We start from the raw sequence: 16,629 nt of genomic DNA on the forward strand, positions 1-16,629 counted from the left end.
TTTGTTGCGAGATCGTTATTTATTTTACAGATTGAAAGGCTTAACTACTGTGTTCCTTATAGCACATGGGGATTCAAGATAATCGAAATACTTTAAATATAAATTTAAATTTGACATAAAGTATTACATCATACGCATTATTGTGAATCTTCCTTTCATTCTAAGAGAATATTTTAAGGATGTATTTTCATGGTATCTATAGTGTTCTACTGTTTTACAAAACATAGAGTAGGCATCAAAAGCAGGACAAGTTGAAACATTAAATAGAAATGCAGTGTTAGCAATCTGTTTTTATAAATCTTGTCTCTTAGATATGCTCAGTCTTTCAGATAACATTAAGCCTAATTGAAACCAGCTTTTCTTCAGAGATCCTAGGCCAATTTTCATTCAGAAGACTCGAGTATCATCCATATCCAGATTGCTATACAACAGGATTCAGCAAACTTGTTCTGTAAAAATCCAGCTAATAAATATTTTAGGCTTTACAGGCCACATGTCTCTGCATCGTATTCTTTTTTTGTTTTATTTACAGCTCTTTAACTATTCTATTCTTAGCTCACTGCTCATACAAAACAGGCCATGCATGGGCAGTCATTTGCCCATCCCTGGTATAGACTCAACTACCTTCCCTTTTTTTTTTTCTAGATTATTTTGTGCAGACCCTTTCATTCCTTTACCATGTTATACCGTTAGAAAGATTTAGTGTGTGTGAATTCTGTCTTTCAGGCTTTAAAAAAGAAAACAGGGAAAAATTGCATCCTCTTGTAATGGTTTGCATGTTGGACTAAAGGCAGGAGTGTACACTGAGACTTCTTCCATGAGATATTGATTTCTTCTTTAAAAAAAAAAAAAAAAGAAAAGAAATCTATTAGTACCCAACTTTTCTTACATTTATCCCAAAAAACTTGAGCCTCATTCTCTGAGAATTAGACCTTTTAGTGTAGCATTTGCCACAGAAAAGTGTTAAGAATCCATTTATTTCATGAAATAAAGTAGTGAGAGATTGACAGTAAACAATAAGTAAATAAATTTTGAAAAAGAAGTACATATTAAAGATTACATAGAGAACATTTGCACAATCACATGTGAAACTGGGTGCTAGATACTGGTAGAGAAAGTTGTTTATGCTGATTTCAGAAGTTATCCTACTTAGAAATAAGACTTTTTCCCTAGGAACAATATTAGTTGTCTAATTTTTAGCCATACAGTCTTCTTGGTTCTTTTGTTGGGTGGGGAGAACCAAATCAAGAGAAAATGTTTCACTAAATATGCGGCAATCATGTGTTATGTGAGTATCACCAAAAAAAACCTCTTCTCTCTTTCAGGGGACACTTATCTACAAGTCTTTTTACATTTAAGACAAGTGGTAAGCCTTTTATGGCCTTTATAATTTTTTATTTATATAATTAATATTTTTGAACACTGTCAGGCACTGTGTCAATTGCTGATTTATTGTACTTTCTCACTTAGTTGTCATAATAACACCATAAGGTAAGATAGTTATCTAATAATATAATGAATAGAAAAAATTGGAAGTTTTATATTTATAGAGAAACGGTCATGTAAGCAAGGAAGGTTCCTTAAGAAAGATGACTTTTGAACTTGTCTGAAGAAGTAATCAATTCGTTCAACAGAAAATATTTACTGAGCACCTTCTTTATGTGCCAGGCATTGCTCTGGTTCGAGTGATAGAGCAGCATTAAAGTGAACAAGATCCTGCCGTCCTGGAGATTACATTCTAGTAGTGAGAGATTGATGATAAGCAATGAATAAATTATTGTTTATAAATAATATACTGTTTACAATATGATAAAGATGTAGGAAAATAAAGAAGTAGAACTGGACCGAAGTTGGGAAGGGCCTTCCTCCCAGGGAAGGCCTCCGGGAGAATGTAACATAGGCCAAAAACCTGAAGGAGGTAAAGGAGTGAGTTACTCAGTTATTTGGGAAGAGTGTCCCAGGGAGAAGATAATGTATCTCCATTAAATTAACAGTCATACTTGTAAATGAGCATGTTTATAGGTTTCCTAATGATACACAAAGACATATGCCCAAGAAACACTTGCCTAGTTTTGAAATTTCTCTGTTACAGTGTATTATCAGCATAGTGTATGTTAATTAAAGATGGAATAGAAAGTTTTCAGTGAGCAGGTCTACATGCATTTTGAAATTATACCTGGAAACCAAATTTAGTCTTTTCTTTGTTTCAGGTTGTTATGGAACACTGGGGATGGAGTCTGGTGTGATCGCGGATCCTCAAATAACAGCATCATCTGTGCTGGAGTGGACTGACCACACGGGGCAAGAGAACAGTTGGAAACCCGAAAAAGCCAGGCTGAAAAAACCTGGACCGCCTTGGGCTGCTTTTGCCACTGATGAATACCAGTGGTTACAAATAGATTTGAATAAGGAGAAGAAAATAACAGGTTAAGAGATAAAATTTTCTAGAGCAATTTGTAACACTTATTTTATTTGAAAAACTGGTAACATCTAAGATTTTCAGAGAAAATTAAGGCATTAAAATTTTAATTATATGGTTTTATGTGTTCTTCACTGATGTTAATATTACTGGAGACACATTTAATGAAACGTGGCAGAGAAAAGGAGTTATTTGTGTTGGTCAGGGTTCTCTAAAGGGACACAACAGATAGGACAGATGTATATATAAAAGGGAGTTCATTAAGGTGTATTGACTCACATGATCACCAAGTAAAGTCCCACAGTAGGCCATCTGCAAGCTGAGAAGCAAGGAAGCCATTCGGAGTCCCAAAACCTCATAGGGAAGCCAACAGTGCAGCTTTCATTCTATAGTCAAAGGTCCAAAAGTCCCAAAGCTGAGAACTTGGGAGGGTGATGTTCAAGGGCAGGAAGCATCCAGCATGGGAGAAAGATGTAAACTGGGAGACTTAAGCCAGTTTAGTCTTTTCACGTTCTTCTGCCTGTTTTTATTCTGGCGGTGCTGATGCTGATTAAATGGTGCTGACCCAGATTGAGGGTGGGTTTGCCTTTCCCAGTCGACTGACTCAAATGTTAATCTCCCCTAGCAACACCCTCACAGACATACCCGGGAACAATACTTTTCATCCTTCAATCAAGTTGACACTCAGTATTAACCATCACGGTATTTAATTCGTAATGGCTTTTTGTTTCCATTGTACTGACACTCTTTTTTAAGGTAGTGTTTCAGTAAAGTGGTCTTGAGACATCTAAAATAACAATCTCTTACAGTCATTAAGAAAAATTTGTTAAAGGAGTCCATTTTAAATGATGAGATCATCAATTTTCCACATGTGCAGAGTATAAATTTAATTTAGGGGAACTTAGCAAATGGTCAGAATAATTGGTTGGGATTGGTTTAATTTTGTTAAAATATTTATTTTGTTTTGGTACTGTAAATAATGCCAATAATCATCTTTAATCTGTTCATTCCCAGGAATCATCTTACCCAGTAGTCACAATCTATTTTACGACATTATAAACACAAGACACCAAAATAGAACAGTTCTTTACTTAATGCACACCCATAATTCTTCCTATCTCTCCAAGGGAATAAGGCCAAGGATTTAGTAATTGTTATGATGAAAACGTGCACTTGGATATGGAAATGAGCCATAATTAGAAATGTTTGAGCTGTGCATTTCAAGTGTTTATACTTTGATGCTGAACAAACTTAGAGAATCAGACCATGTGCATTAATGAAAGCAACTCTTCATTCCCCAGGCATTATAACCACTGGATCCACCATGGTGGAACACAATTACTATGTGTCTGCCTACAGAATCCTGTACAGTGATGATGGGCAGAAATGGACTGTGTACAGAGAGCCTGGTGTGGAGCAAGATAAGGTAAAATGATTACCAAGGTATTTTTAGAAAACATTTTTAAAATGGGCGGTTGCCAAAAGTCACAGAGCTCTCCTGTATAAAAGAGATGTAGAAGTTAAGAACATCTTACACTACCCTCTTGCGGTTATTTTAGGTAGTGTTATTGGCCTTACTCTTCTGACTTCAGAAAATTCTCAGTGGTTCTAGGTTCCTTTTGGTGATTGTAACGGTGAGTACTTTTCTGATTTTTGTCACTGCATTTTTAATTGAATTGTTCAGACACTTTATTAAGAAAATCTAAAAGGGACCTCATAATTTCTTATTTTTATGAAGCTTTTTACAATTCACCGGATGATGGAGAGCCTTTGTTCCCAGATTTCTACTCTGTAGGCAAGAGGTAAAAAAAAGAATAAAGCTGAAAACCAATATGCATTAAATTATGGGATATTATAGACTTGAAAATTCATCTGAAGATCATCTCACCAACTTTCATCTGGGAAACTTCTGTTTTTTCTTACATTAAGAATTGCTCTAGCATCTAATTATAATTATGGAATCTTTGTTTTAGTTAGCAACAAATTATGAAGATGCTGGAATGAGCCAGAGGAAATGATAAGGGGTGGGGAGCAGGCACAGATGGATCTTATTCAGATGTATATTCTTTGATCTTTAAATGGAGGAGTCCTCGTGCCTAAGGAAGATAGATGTCTCCCATCAGTACCGAAACTATGGGGCTGGGCATGATGGCTCACTCCTGTAATCCCAGCACTTTGGGATTGCTTGAGCTCAGGAGTTTGAGACCAGCCTGGGCAACGTGGCAACACCCTGTCTCCACTAAAAACACAGGGAATTAGCCAGGCATGGTGGCGCATGCCTGTAATCCCAGCTTCTTGGGAGGCTGAGGTGGGAGAATCACCTGAACCCACGAGGTTGAGGCTGCAGACTCCATTGCAATCCAGTCTGGGTGACAGAGGGAGACTCTGTCTCAAAGTGGAAATAAAAACCTGAAACGATGACATTTTTTCAAACTTTCCTGAGTTTGATTTTGATGATATATTTTTATTTTTTATCATGTATGATTTGCTAAAAAGTCTTCCATTACTACTTTTCTCATCTCTCTGTTTAAAAACCTCCAGGGGCTCATTATCTTTCATACGCATCTTAACTCTTTGCTTTTATTCAAGGCCTCTTTCTTTTCTTCTCCTTGGCGTCACATGAACTTCATCTTTGGTGAGCCTCTCCCTGTTACAATAACAATACCATCTGCATACATATCTTCTACTTCATGCCCCTGAACTTGACTGCTCTTTATTCCTACCATGTCCATATTTATTTGTATCACATTTATTGTGCTTGTGGAATATAGCTAAATTTTTGGAATTTTAAGAATTGTTCAGGCTTATACTATAAAAACTTCTAACAACATTAAATGATATTTCTGAAAAAGATTCTTTGTTGCATTCATTTTTGAAAGGTAATTTCTCTAAGTGTAGAAATCTGGGTTGGCCAGTGGTTTTTTTGTTTTTGTTTTTTCCTTTCAATAATTGAAATACGTTGTCTGCTGTTTGCTGGCTTGCATTGTTTTTGACAAGAATTCTGCTATTATCTCTGTTCCTCAATATGTGATACATCTTTTTTTCTGTGGCTCCTTTTAAGGTTTTCTTTTCATCATTTGTTTTAAGCAGTTTCATTGATGTGGCTTTGTAATATTTTTCTTCCTTTTTTTTTTTTTTTTTTTTTGCTTGGGGTTCTTTGAGCTTTTTGGATATGTAGGTTATGATTTGCATCAAATTTAGAAATTTGTAGTTCTTTTTTTTTTCAAATATTTCCCTTCCCCAATTCTAATTTTATGAATAGTATGACCCTTAAAGGTATCTCACCATTCAGCAATGCTCCGTTCTTTATTTTTTTCAGTCTTTTTCTCTTTGTGTTTTAGTTTGAAAGTTTTCTGTTTTGTCTTCAAGTTCACTAATCTATTCTTCTGAATTGTCTAATCTGTTAATCCCATCCAATGTATTTTTATCTCTGATACGGTAGTTTTCACCTCTAGATGTTCAGTTTGGGGGTTTTAAGATGTCTCCAATGTGTCTATGCTTTTCTCTATCTCTGGAACATGGAGCATATATAATAGCTCTTTTAATATCCTCATCTGCTAATGTTATCGTATGTCATATATGGGTCTTTTTATATTGATTGATATTATGGATCATATTTTACCTGCCTGAATTTTTTTTTATTGGATGCCAGACATTGTGTTACATTGTTTGGTACTGGGGTTTTTTGTTGTTATTACTCCCTTAAATATTTTTGAGCTTTATTCTGGGATGTAATTAAGCTACTGGAAACAATGTGATCTTTTCAAGGCTTGCTTTTCAACTTCATTAGGCAGGACCTGGACAGCCTTTAGTTTTCTCACTTTTCTCCACCACTGAGACAATACTGTTCTAAGTACTCACTGCAGTGTCCCATGTATTATGAGGTTTCTCTGTTCTACCTGTTGGCAGTGTAAGGAATTCCCAGACCTAGGGAGCTCTGAGACTTGTCCTGCTGACTTCTTCCAGTGTTTCTTTTACTGGCCATAGCTCATTTCTTTACACGCAGCTGAAGATTTAAGGGAAAACTCCTTATACATCCTAGAAGTGCCTCTCTCTCACACACACACTCTATCTTTATAGTTCTCTTCTCTCCTAATCTCTGCCTACAAATTCTAGCTACCTTGTTGGCCTCCCACTCTCAGCTCTGTCTCCGCAACTCAGTGAGAACGTCAGGCTCTGTTAGGGATCTCTCTCCCTGCATTGTGGCCTGGAGACTCTCTATAGACAGTACTGGGACAATAAATAGCAGGCCTCACCTTATTTGTTTCCCTTCTCTCAGTCATGATTGCCCGAGGCAGCCTGTTGTCCACAGTCTGAGAACCATTGTTTCATATATATTATCCAGTTTCTCAGGTATGTTTAGGGCGGAACAATAAGTCTAGTCCGTTACTCTCACGGTCTGAAATGCAAGTCCTCACATTGGATTGTATGAATTAACAGACTTTTCCCGCTCATCTAAGTCCATTTGCTCCCTCATCACCTTCAACTCAAGGGTAATTGGTGTATTCATTTTACCCTTTTCTGAGCCTGCACATGTGCATGAGCACAGAGAGACTGCATTTGGTTTTGTTTTCAGAAAATGGGATTAGTATATATACAATTTGTTTTCATAATATGTCACTTTCTAACATTATACCATATTTATGTGTAGTAATCAATAAAATTTCCGTTTCTTGAGGGTGGGAACTGTAGCATCCATATCCATTTTCTCTTCATGACACCTCACATACTTCCCTGTACATGCAGATTCTCAGTAAATGCTCATAGGTTGACGATAGCAAATCTTTTTTACTCAGTTTTTATAAAACCGAGACAGCAATATAGGGGAAGATCTTAAAGATAGGTTTTATGTGTTACAGTAATGATTTGTTATCACCCCTGTTCCACCAATATAGTAAGAATGAAAATAATGACCTTTCATTTTATTTCAGAGTAATATCTGAGGAAATCACGGGAGCTCACTAGCATGGAAGCTATTGTAACTGCAAAACAAACTTTTTAGGAAATGAAGGATATTAACACATTTTTCAAGATGTATAGTCTAATGCCAAGTGAATTAGCCAAGAAGAGATAGAGCCACAATACTTGGAAATAACTCGATTGAGAAGTTAAACATTTACTTCATCTCACCTTAGCTGATTAAAAAAAAAATCACTTTGATTTTAGGCAATATATTTATTAATTATTAATTAGACTTATTAATTAATGGTCTTTAGAAACTACCTAGTTGATCTGACCAAGAGAACAAACAGAGCTCTTTTTAGCTTATTGGAGGCTACACTTAAGTCAGAAGACCCAGAGTCAAGTTGCTGCCCTGTCATTGACTAGATGTGCAATCTACTTACGGATTCCTGTGCCCTCCTATTTCATAGGGTTGTCTGAATTAGTTGCATTGAAATGTTTTATAAATAATTAAGTGCTGGTCCATTATAAGATACTATCATGATTTGCTTGAAGTAGAATGAGACTCACCTAAACTCATATTTTTACCTAGGGATTATTTTTATAATGCATTTGTTGCTATTTAGTTACAATCATTAAATTAGTCACAGGTCAAGCGTGGTAGCTCACACCTGTAATTCCAGCACTTTGGGGGAGGTCTAGGCGTGAGTATTGCTTGAGGGCAGGAGTTTGAGACCAGCCTGAACAGCATAGCAAGACCCCTTTCTACAAAAATAAAAGGTCACCAGGTGCAGTGGCTCACTCCTGTAATCCCAGCACTTTGGGAGGCTGAGGCAGGTGGATCCCTTGAGGTCAACATGGTGAAACCCTGTCTCTACTAAAAATACAAAAATTAGCTGGGCATGTTGGTGCACACCTGTAACCCCAGCTACTCAGGAGACTGAGGCAGGAGAGTTGCTTGAACTTGGGAGGAAGAGGTTGCAGTGAGCCAAGATCGTGCCACTGCACTGTAGCCTGGGCAACAAAGCGAGACCTCATCTCTGAATGAATGAATGAATGAATGAATAAATAAATAAATAAATAAATAAATAAATATTGCCACACATGTTGGCATATGCCGGTGTAGTCCTAGCTACTCAGAAGGCTGAGGTGGGAGGATCGTTTGAGCCCACGAGTTCTAGGCTGTATTGCACTATGATCCTGCCAATGCATTCCTTGGATGACAGAGCAAGACTATCTCTAAAAAAATTAATAATTTAAGCATAAAATAGCATTTCAAAGTCACTTCTAGTTTAAATAGCAGCATGGAACGAAAACCAGGATTGTAATAGCAGAGCTGTCTTTATGCAGTTTATCCAGTAGGTGGAGGTATGTACCTGTTATATGTTTGTTAGTATATGTTCCTTATATGTTCACCTTTTCAACCTGTTGAGAGAAAAATTATGAAAAGTACACAAGCAAAATATTTCCCCTAAGACCTGGCATGATCAATTTTGTTTTACTTTAAAAATTAATATATTTAAATAGTTGCTAATTCCACACGACTAGAGTTACTAATTTATTATAGGATAAATTGTCTCACTGGATTTGAAACCTTTTACCCAAATGCCAAGTTAGCCCTGTTGTTAAGTTCTTAAATCATCTTAAAATCATTTCTAGGCTGGGCGCAGTGGCTCAAGCCTGTAATCCCAGCACTTTGGGAGGCCGAGACGGGCGGATCATGAGGTCAGGAGATCGAGACCATCCTGGCTAACACGGTGAAACCCCGTCTCTACTAAAAATACAAAAAACTAGCCGGGCGAGGTGGCGGGCGCCTATGGTCCCAGCTACTCCGGAGGCTGAGGCAGGAGAATGGCGTGAACCCGGGAGGCGGAGCTTGCAGTGAGCTGAGATCCGGCCACTGCACTCCAGCCCAGGAGACACAGCAAGACTCCGTCTCAAAAAAAAAAAAAAAAAAACCTTTTCTATATTATTTTCCTTTATAAACTTTTGATAAAAATGTGCAGCATCTTAATAGTTTTCCAAATTGTGATTATTTTCTTAAAAATTAATCTTTATTGTCATACTTTACAGATGTAATTTAAGGCCTAGAGCAAAGAACAAAAACATGTTTACGTGGAGAAATTTAGCCCTAACCGCTGTTGATTTAAAGTACCAATTTTTTTGTTGCTTTTTTTAAAGGTATTTCAAGGAAACAAAGATTATCACCAGGATGTGCGTAATAACTTTTTGCCACCAATTATTGCACGTTTTATTAGAGTGAATCCTACCCAATGGCAGCAGAAAATTGCCATGAAAATGGAGCTGCTCGGATGTCAGTTTATTCCGAAAGGTAAAGAGATGGTGTGTTTAAGATACGTTACTTTTACTGGATTGCCAATTTAAAATGACTTTGCTGTTCTCAGAGAGAATAATTAATAATGTGAGTGTTTTTCTGGTTAAACTCTAATTACAATATCTTCTTAAAGGGATTTTAAAAAAATAAATGGTTACCATATTAAAAAGTTACTTATCAGAATGGTTTCCAAAATTATAAGTGGAAGAAGAAATAGCATAATTCATGAGATAATGTAAATGAGATCACTTTCCAAATTTAGTCTCAATCGTAATAATTTTAAATCAGGTCTCATGTACTATAATATTTGTTTAACATAAGCATGAAAGATTGTAACAATACATTTAAAGCAAGAATAATTTATCTCAATATTACACATTTTAATATGCCGTTTACTGTTGTCCCCCCAAAGGCTACCACAGTGCCTGACACATCGTTGACCCTCCATAAATAATTATTAAATGAATTGAATAAAGTGGATGACTCCTTTATAGCTTTAGCATTCACCATCACTTTCCACCCCATTATTCTCCTTCCTAAGATTATTTTCAGATGATTTAGTTATTTAAAAACTGAGAAATCCTGGCATATTTGTGCATTTATTGCAGAGTATAATGTTTATCCTTCCAATATATTTCTCTCTGAGAGTTAAAATTATTCTGCAGAATTAAATAGAAAATATTGAAGACATTGAACATTACTATTTTTAACTATGATTTTTAAAAACAAAATGTTTAAATTTTTCTACACCATTTTTCAAGGTCGTCCTCCAAAACTTACTCAACCTCCACCTCCTCGGAACAGCAATGACCTCAGAAACACTACAGCCCCTCCAAAAATAGCCAAAGGTATGCCTGTTTTTAATGGGAGAATTTGATATTCCTTGGACTTACTGTGCAACTTTCCAAAAATATATTAAAAGCATTATCAAGTAAGTTTATGTTAATCAAGTTGGTACAGATTAAAAAAAGCTTTTAAAACTTTTTTAAAGGTCGTGCCCCAAAATTTACGCAACCACTACAACCTCGCAGTAGCAATGAATTTCCTGCACAGACAGAACAAACAACTGCCAGTCCTGATATCAAAAATACTACCGTAACTCCAGATGTAACCAAAGGTATGCAAACACGAAAATGAACGCCTAGTACATAGGGTATTGTTTTGTTTTTAACTAAAGTTTTCACGGGCATTTTTAAACCCTCAGTTTCTTTTCTTCCAACTATAATTTTTAAGTATAGCAAAAAAAAAAAAAGTGATTTTCCTTCATTGGAAAAGACTGCATTGATCTAAGTTCTAGTCTCTGCTGCCGTGTAGAATTGCTCTTTAAATATTGAGAGGAGGCCACTGTGTTGCAGGCCTCCTCTTATGATCTATTTTTCCTGACAGCTAAACATGTTGACTGTCAGGCTTAGAAATACAGTATTTTCTAGAAATAACTGAAATCATAGCAGGAAACAAACATGTTTCCCTTGATAATATATTATTTGATGGATAGGGAACTTGATGGCAAAAAGGGAAAAATAAAAACAGAATTTTAGTGGAAACTAATTGTTAAAAAATACTCTGAGTTAACATATTCATAAAAAAAAAACTGGTCTCTTTTTAAGTGTTTGCAATTGTATTTTTTAAGATTATAAATACAAATTTATTAGAATTTACTTTCAAGTTTTGTTATCAGTGATAAATAAGGTCTCAAAGTATATAAAACATAGTAGTCTTACTAGTTGTTGAAACACAAAATTTCAGTTGAATTCAAAAAAGTGTCAGTGTCATAGTAGACTAAGTATTAGGGTTTCAGATTACTCGGTTTCAGGAAAGTGCAGAGAGAGAAAGCAATTCACTCAGAGTAATTTATGCCACCTAGAACTTCAGTCATTCTCATTTTTTGAAAGTTTGCCTGGATTCAGATAACTTTCTCTGACTTGCCCAATGAGAGAATCAAGAGTTCCCAGAGGCAGGAGATCTCAGCATCTTTTAGCTGCTTACCAGTTGTCAGAAGGCATGTACTTAGGCAGAATCCCAGACCACATGCCTGAACGGAGATCAGTCACTGAAAAGTGTTGCTCATCTTAAAATCTGATTGCATCTTAGAACCTCAAGGCTAAAAGAGTCCTTAAATAATTTCCTTCCGGAATTAGGATCCCTGTATGCCCAAAAAGAATAATAAAGAATGAGCTGGTCTTCTCAGAGACCTCCTGTCTCTTTTTTGGGGGGATGGTAGTATATGAACTTATTTTTTGAACCTAAGAAGATGTTTTAAAGCCTCTGATTAAATCACACAGCATCCATCTAAACTCGAGTGTCCTCTCTAGTCTCACAAATCTTACGGAAAAAGCACATTTACTGTTGTGTATTCTGAGTACTTTCTAGTCTAAGTCATTATTTCTGTTTACACACTTCTCCATTTTTACAGCTAGGCTGAGAGTGATTTCATGGAAAAGATTATGTCATGGTCAGATTTGTGCCTCTGTAGTTTCCAGGTCCTCCCTCAGTGGGGCCGGTGGCACCAGCTGGCTGTCCTTCTGAAAGGCTGTAGTAGCTCTTCTGTCTGTTCTCAACTGTAGCTATTTTAAATATTCCCCTTATTTTCAAACCCTTCACCCAGATATCTTCACCCACTCTCAGTTACTGCTCCAACTTCACAGAGAAAGTAGGGAGTTTCCTTCCAGTGAAACTCCCGTTTTGTGGTGCCTACAAACCTATCTGTAGCCTCTGTTCACTGCAGTGAAAAGGGGGCTTCTTTATGTTGCACAAGGCTGATAATATCACATGTGCCCTGGTTCGCCTCCATCCACCTCTCAGGGACCTGATCTTACTGATTATCCTCTCCCTCTCCTATATCTTCAGCCTGTCTCTCTTTTGAATACAGTTGTTTTAAGGAATAAAGAAGATGCTGCAGATTAGACTCATTGCAGTGTCCAACTCTGAGCCCCCAGTAATTATCAGCAGGTGCTTCTATTGTCATCTTCACGGCAGGTAGGGGGTTGAGGGACAAAGGAAGAAACTAATATCCCAAATGACCTTAGGCAGATCATTTTCTATATCTGGGCCCAGAATTCCTTATCTCTGGAGTGAAATTAGGGGATTAAATTATCCCAAAATCTCTCCCAGTTCCAGCATGTGCTGGCTTCTGACCTGTTCACACACACATTTCCAATTGACTTTCTTAATACCACATTGTTACCTTCCCATATATATATGAATGCTTTGCCATTATGATGTAACATCATTTCGATTGCTGGATTATTTTCTCTTGTAAGGAGGATACCATGATTTATTCCTTCTTATTTTTGGGCATTTGGATTATTTCCAGTTTTTCACCCTTATGCAGAAACAGGGAGAACATCTTTAAGGATACATCTTTTTTTAGTTTCTGAGAGTAAATTCTAGGCATGGCATTGCCAATAGATTTTTGTGCATATTGCCCAAAAATGCCAATCAGTGAGATAGTATCAGTTTATATTTCCATTAAAAAACACCTGTTTCCCAGTAGCCTCTTCATCAATTCGCTGTTTTAAATATTTGCCACGTTGATTAGCAAAAGTAGTATTTTGTTCTTGTTTTAACTTTTTTTGTGTTGGTTGTTTAACTTACATTTCTTTGATTACTAGTGAGGCTAACATATTTAATGGTTACTTGTATTTTTTAATGTACTGCTAGTTAATCTCTACTGATGTTTCTCTTAAATGTTTGGATTTGATTTGTAATGCCCTACATTATAATAATTATTTATAGTAACTCTTCACATATGTAGAAAATATATTTTCCCAATTTTTCATTTGTCTTTCAATTTTATTTTAGTGATTTAAAAACTTAGGAAAATTTCAAATCTATACACAGATGGAATGAATAGTGTAACAAGCATTTGTGTATCTGCAAAAACTGTAGTCTGCAGTTACCACCACATGCCCAGTCTTGACAAATAATGTTTATGGTATTTCTGTGAGGTAGAAAAATGTTGAAAGATGATGTGGTTAATTTTCCCTAGTGATTTCTGCCTTTGGTGTTAATATGGCTTTTGTTTATCTGTTTTTGTCTTTGTAACTTCAGATGTAGCACTGGCTGCAGTTCTTGTCCCTGTGCTGGTCATGGTCCTCACTACTCTCATTCTCGTATTAGTGTGTGCCTGGCACTGGAGAAACAGGTTAGTACATAACTAGTTCACCTGAGCCCAAAACCACCAAATGTGAAGTAGAAGCTAAATATAGAATATGAACTACATACACTGTTTACCTGTTTGAGAGTAAGAGTTCAGGTAGTTATTAGAATGAAAATTTCATGCTTCTCCTTTAGTCCCATTAAAAATAAGTAAGTTCAGTTCCACAATCAGTTACTAAGTACCTTTTTTGTATCAAGTTCTGCATTATACACTGGGATATGTACCTAATAGGAACAATTTCTGACATATGATAGTTACATTTACTTAAAGAATGAGACACAATTCCTTTCTCTGAAGTGTTTAGCAGGGGTGACTAACAAGAAACTATGTCATGTGGTTTGATGAGTTATTTATGTTTTACTGAGGAGAACCATGAGAATTAACTGAAATTTTTTCTTCAGAAAAGGGGAATCCTCAAGTTTGACTTGCTTTGCCTTAAAGGAATTGTAGTTGGCTAGGTAGAGGAAGGTAGATGTCTTTGTTTGGGCTGCTATAAGAAAATACCATAACCTGGATGACTTACAAATAATAGAATTGATTTCTCACAATTCTGGAGGCTGAGAAGTCCAAGATCAAAACACTGCAGATGCGATGACCAGTGAGGGCCTGCCTTCTGGCTCATTCATCGACAGTGCCTTCTTGCCCGATCCTCACATGGTGGAAGGGATCAACAGGCTCTCTCAGGCCTCTCCTGTAAGGGCACTAATCCCATTCATGAGGACTCTGCCTTCATGACCTAATCACTTACCAAAGTCCCACTTTCTAATACCATCACTTTGAGGATTAGGATTTCAACATACGAATTTTGGAGAGATGCAGATACTTAGACCATAGCAGTACAGAATGGCCCAACCTGAACGAATTGTTTGAGTGAAGGCACAGAGATACGGAATGTAGGCAAAATAGTGAGTCATCGCATGTACATTTGGCATGGGAGAGTCCTAAGATGTAACCATAGAGGTGCAGTCTGGGCCTGGAGCAGGAAAGGCTTTTCTGGAAGAGAGAAATTTAGATTTTATTCTATAGATGGAAAGTCATTGAGTGTTAAGCAAAGAGGTGATATTGTCAGATGATCGTACAAAGGTGGTGGCAGTTTTGAAGGTAGATTGAAGAGGAGGGAGGCTGAGAGACTTAGCAAGATGAGTTAGGAAACCGCTTAGAGGGGGCAGGCACATAACACGCTGATTCTTGGAAAGGGAGAAGAGTTGAAGAGGAGATGTTTCCCAGTAGCATTGACAGGATGCATGACTAGTTGCCTAGTAAGGAAGAAGTGATACAGGAGGAATCTGAGGTTTCTGGCTTGTGCAGTTAGACCAGTCATGAGTTGAGATAACAGAGCAGGAGGGACAGGTTTGGTGGAGAATGAGAATGACTTCATGTGTTCAGCCATTCAACAAATATTTGAATACTTGACTCTTACCCTGTCCCAAGTATTGAGCCATGTGCTGGGGATTCCAGTGATGAACGCCAAAGCTTACAGATTAGGAACAGATGCAATGCAAAAAAAAACTCCCAACTGCAACACCAGCCATAGAATATATGCCATGGGAGGAAGCTGGCAGATCCCACCTTCATGAGCAGGCTGTCTGAGCAGAGACACAGTGCATTAGTATGAGAACAGTAGGGAAAGGAAAGAGCTTTAGGAAATGCCAAAGAGGAGAGAGCATGATGCATTTAAGGAACTTAGCAACAGCAGTGATAATAGTGATGAGGCCCGCAGCAGCAGTAGTTAATTTTTATAGAAAATTGAATGCTAATCTTAGACACTATTCTACATAATTATTCTAAATACGTGTATTAATTCATTTAATCCTCAAAACAATCTATGAAGCAGGTACTATAATCCCCATTTTACAGGAGAAAATGAGACACAACATAAAGAACTTGCCCAAGGTCCCTCGGCTGTTACATAGCAGAGTGTATGTAATACACTGTGTATTGTTTCTGCCATATTTGTGGTGTGTATAGGAGGGCATCCAGAATGAAATTCCACATACTGAAAACAACACAGAAACATAGAGTTTTGGACCAGGCTTGAGAGATCGTGCTCTTACCCACTGCTGCTCTGAACACATAATAAATAAAGTATAACCCACTGTTACTAAAGCATGGGGTGAGGGGGACTGAGGAGTGCTGCTGTTGAGGGGGCTATAGGCAGGCAGAGCCTGAGGTCAGTTTGGGATAGTGGGGAGGACTGAGGAGTGCTGCTGTTGAGGGGGCAGTAGGCAGGCAGAGCCTGAGGTCAGTTTGGCATAGAGTTGAAAGGATCCTGTGGACATCTAGACTCCTGAGGCAATTCGACCACACACCTGGCGTTAAGTACACAAGATCTGAGCTAGAGAATTGAAGTTACTGTTAAGAATGTAGTCGAAATCACTGACGAGTGGCTTTATGACAAGGAGTAAAGGAGCAGATGCCATTAATGTGCTGTGGAAAATAGGGAGGAGGAGAATGATAATAAAAACAGCTGCAGCTTATTGAATCCAGAGCTCATTCTAAGCACTTTATATGTAATGAATACGTAACCCGAAGCTTTGTCACTTGAGATTAAGTATATAAAATCCTTTATAGTACAACCTATGGCTAATATTCATGCCCTAAATGTGTTGTCCTAGCCATATAGGGCATCTAACTTCTATTTAGAAAAGATGGTTTATTTATTTTTTTGTTTCTAAATCATATGATGATTAGAGCATTTTCAGGGAGAAAGGTGTTTAATCAGTATATTTTATTTTCCATTCAAGTTTTTCATTAACATCTTCAACACTTACTATCTTTTCCACAAATTTTATACTGCACTTTGAAATAATGAAG

General features: G+C 37.1%; 2 protein-coding genes across 8 annotated transcripts in view; one reads left to right on the forward strand and one right to left on the reverse strand.

Annotated features, from left to right (window-relative positions):
- The window catches only part of DCBLD2 (discoidin, CUB and LCCL domain containing 2), a 96,607-nt gene that overhangs the window by 73,244 nt on the left and 6,734 nt on the right, over positions 1 to 16,629 (forward strand). The window contains exons 7-13 of the mRNA XM_023211954.2: positions 1,326 to 1,366; positions 2,211 to 2,426; positions 3,721 to 3,845; positions 9,503 to 9,653; positions 10,418 to 10,504; positions 10,648 to 10,773; positions 13,707 to 13,800. Coding sequence (XP_023067722.2) covers positions 1,326 to 1,366; positions 2,211 to 2,426; positions 3,721 to 3,845; positions 9,503 to 9,653; positions 10,418 to 10,504; positions 10,648 to 10,773; positions 13,707 to 13,800 — 840 coding nt within the window. The remainder of the gene's footprint in view (positions 1 to 1,325; positions 1,367 to 2,210; positions 2,427 to 3,720; positions 3,846 to 9,502; positions 9,654 to 10,417; positions 10,505 to 10,647; positions 10,774 to 13,706; positions 13,801 to 16,629) is intronic.
- Positions 1 to 16,629, reverse strand: part of ST3GAL6 (ST3 beta-galactoside alpha-2,3-sialyltransferase 6) — an 83,014-nt gene continuing 66,385 nt past the window's right edge. The window contains exons 13-16 of one of the 7 annotated variants that reach the window (XR_002731564.3): positions 8,698 to 8,746; positions 2,699 to 4,208; positions 1,646 to 1,738; positions 1 to 835 (exon numbers count right to left, since the gene is read on the reverse strand). The gene's annotated coding sequence lies outside the window, so the exon portion shown is untranslated. Of the gene's footprint in view, positions 836 to 1,645; positions 4,209 to 4,886; positions 6,819 to 8,697; positions 8,747 to 11,642; positions 11,800 to 16,629 lie in introns of those variants that run through there. The other 6 variants (XR_002731563.3, XR_002731565.3, XR_003309962.2 and 3 more) reach the window with 6 other exon arrangements.

The sequence above is a fragment of the Piliocolobus tephrosceles genome, chromosome 2, assembly GCF_002776525.5.
Source record: "Piliocolobus tephrosceles isolate RC106 chromosome 2, ASM277652v3, whole genome shotgun sequence".
NCBI classification, from domain to species: domain Eukaryota; kingdom Metazoa; phylum Chordata; class Mammalia; order Primates; family Cercopithecidae; genus Piliocolobus; species Piliocolobus tephrosceles.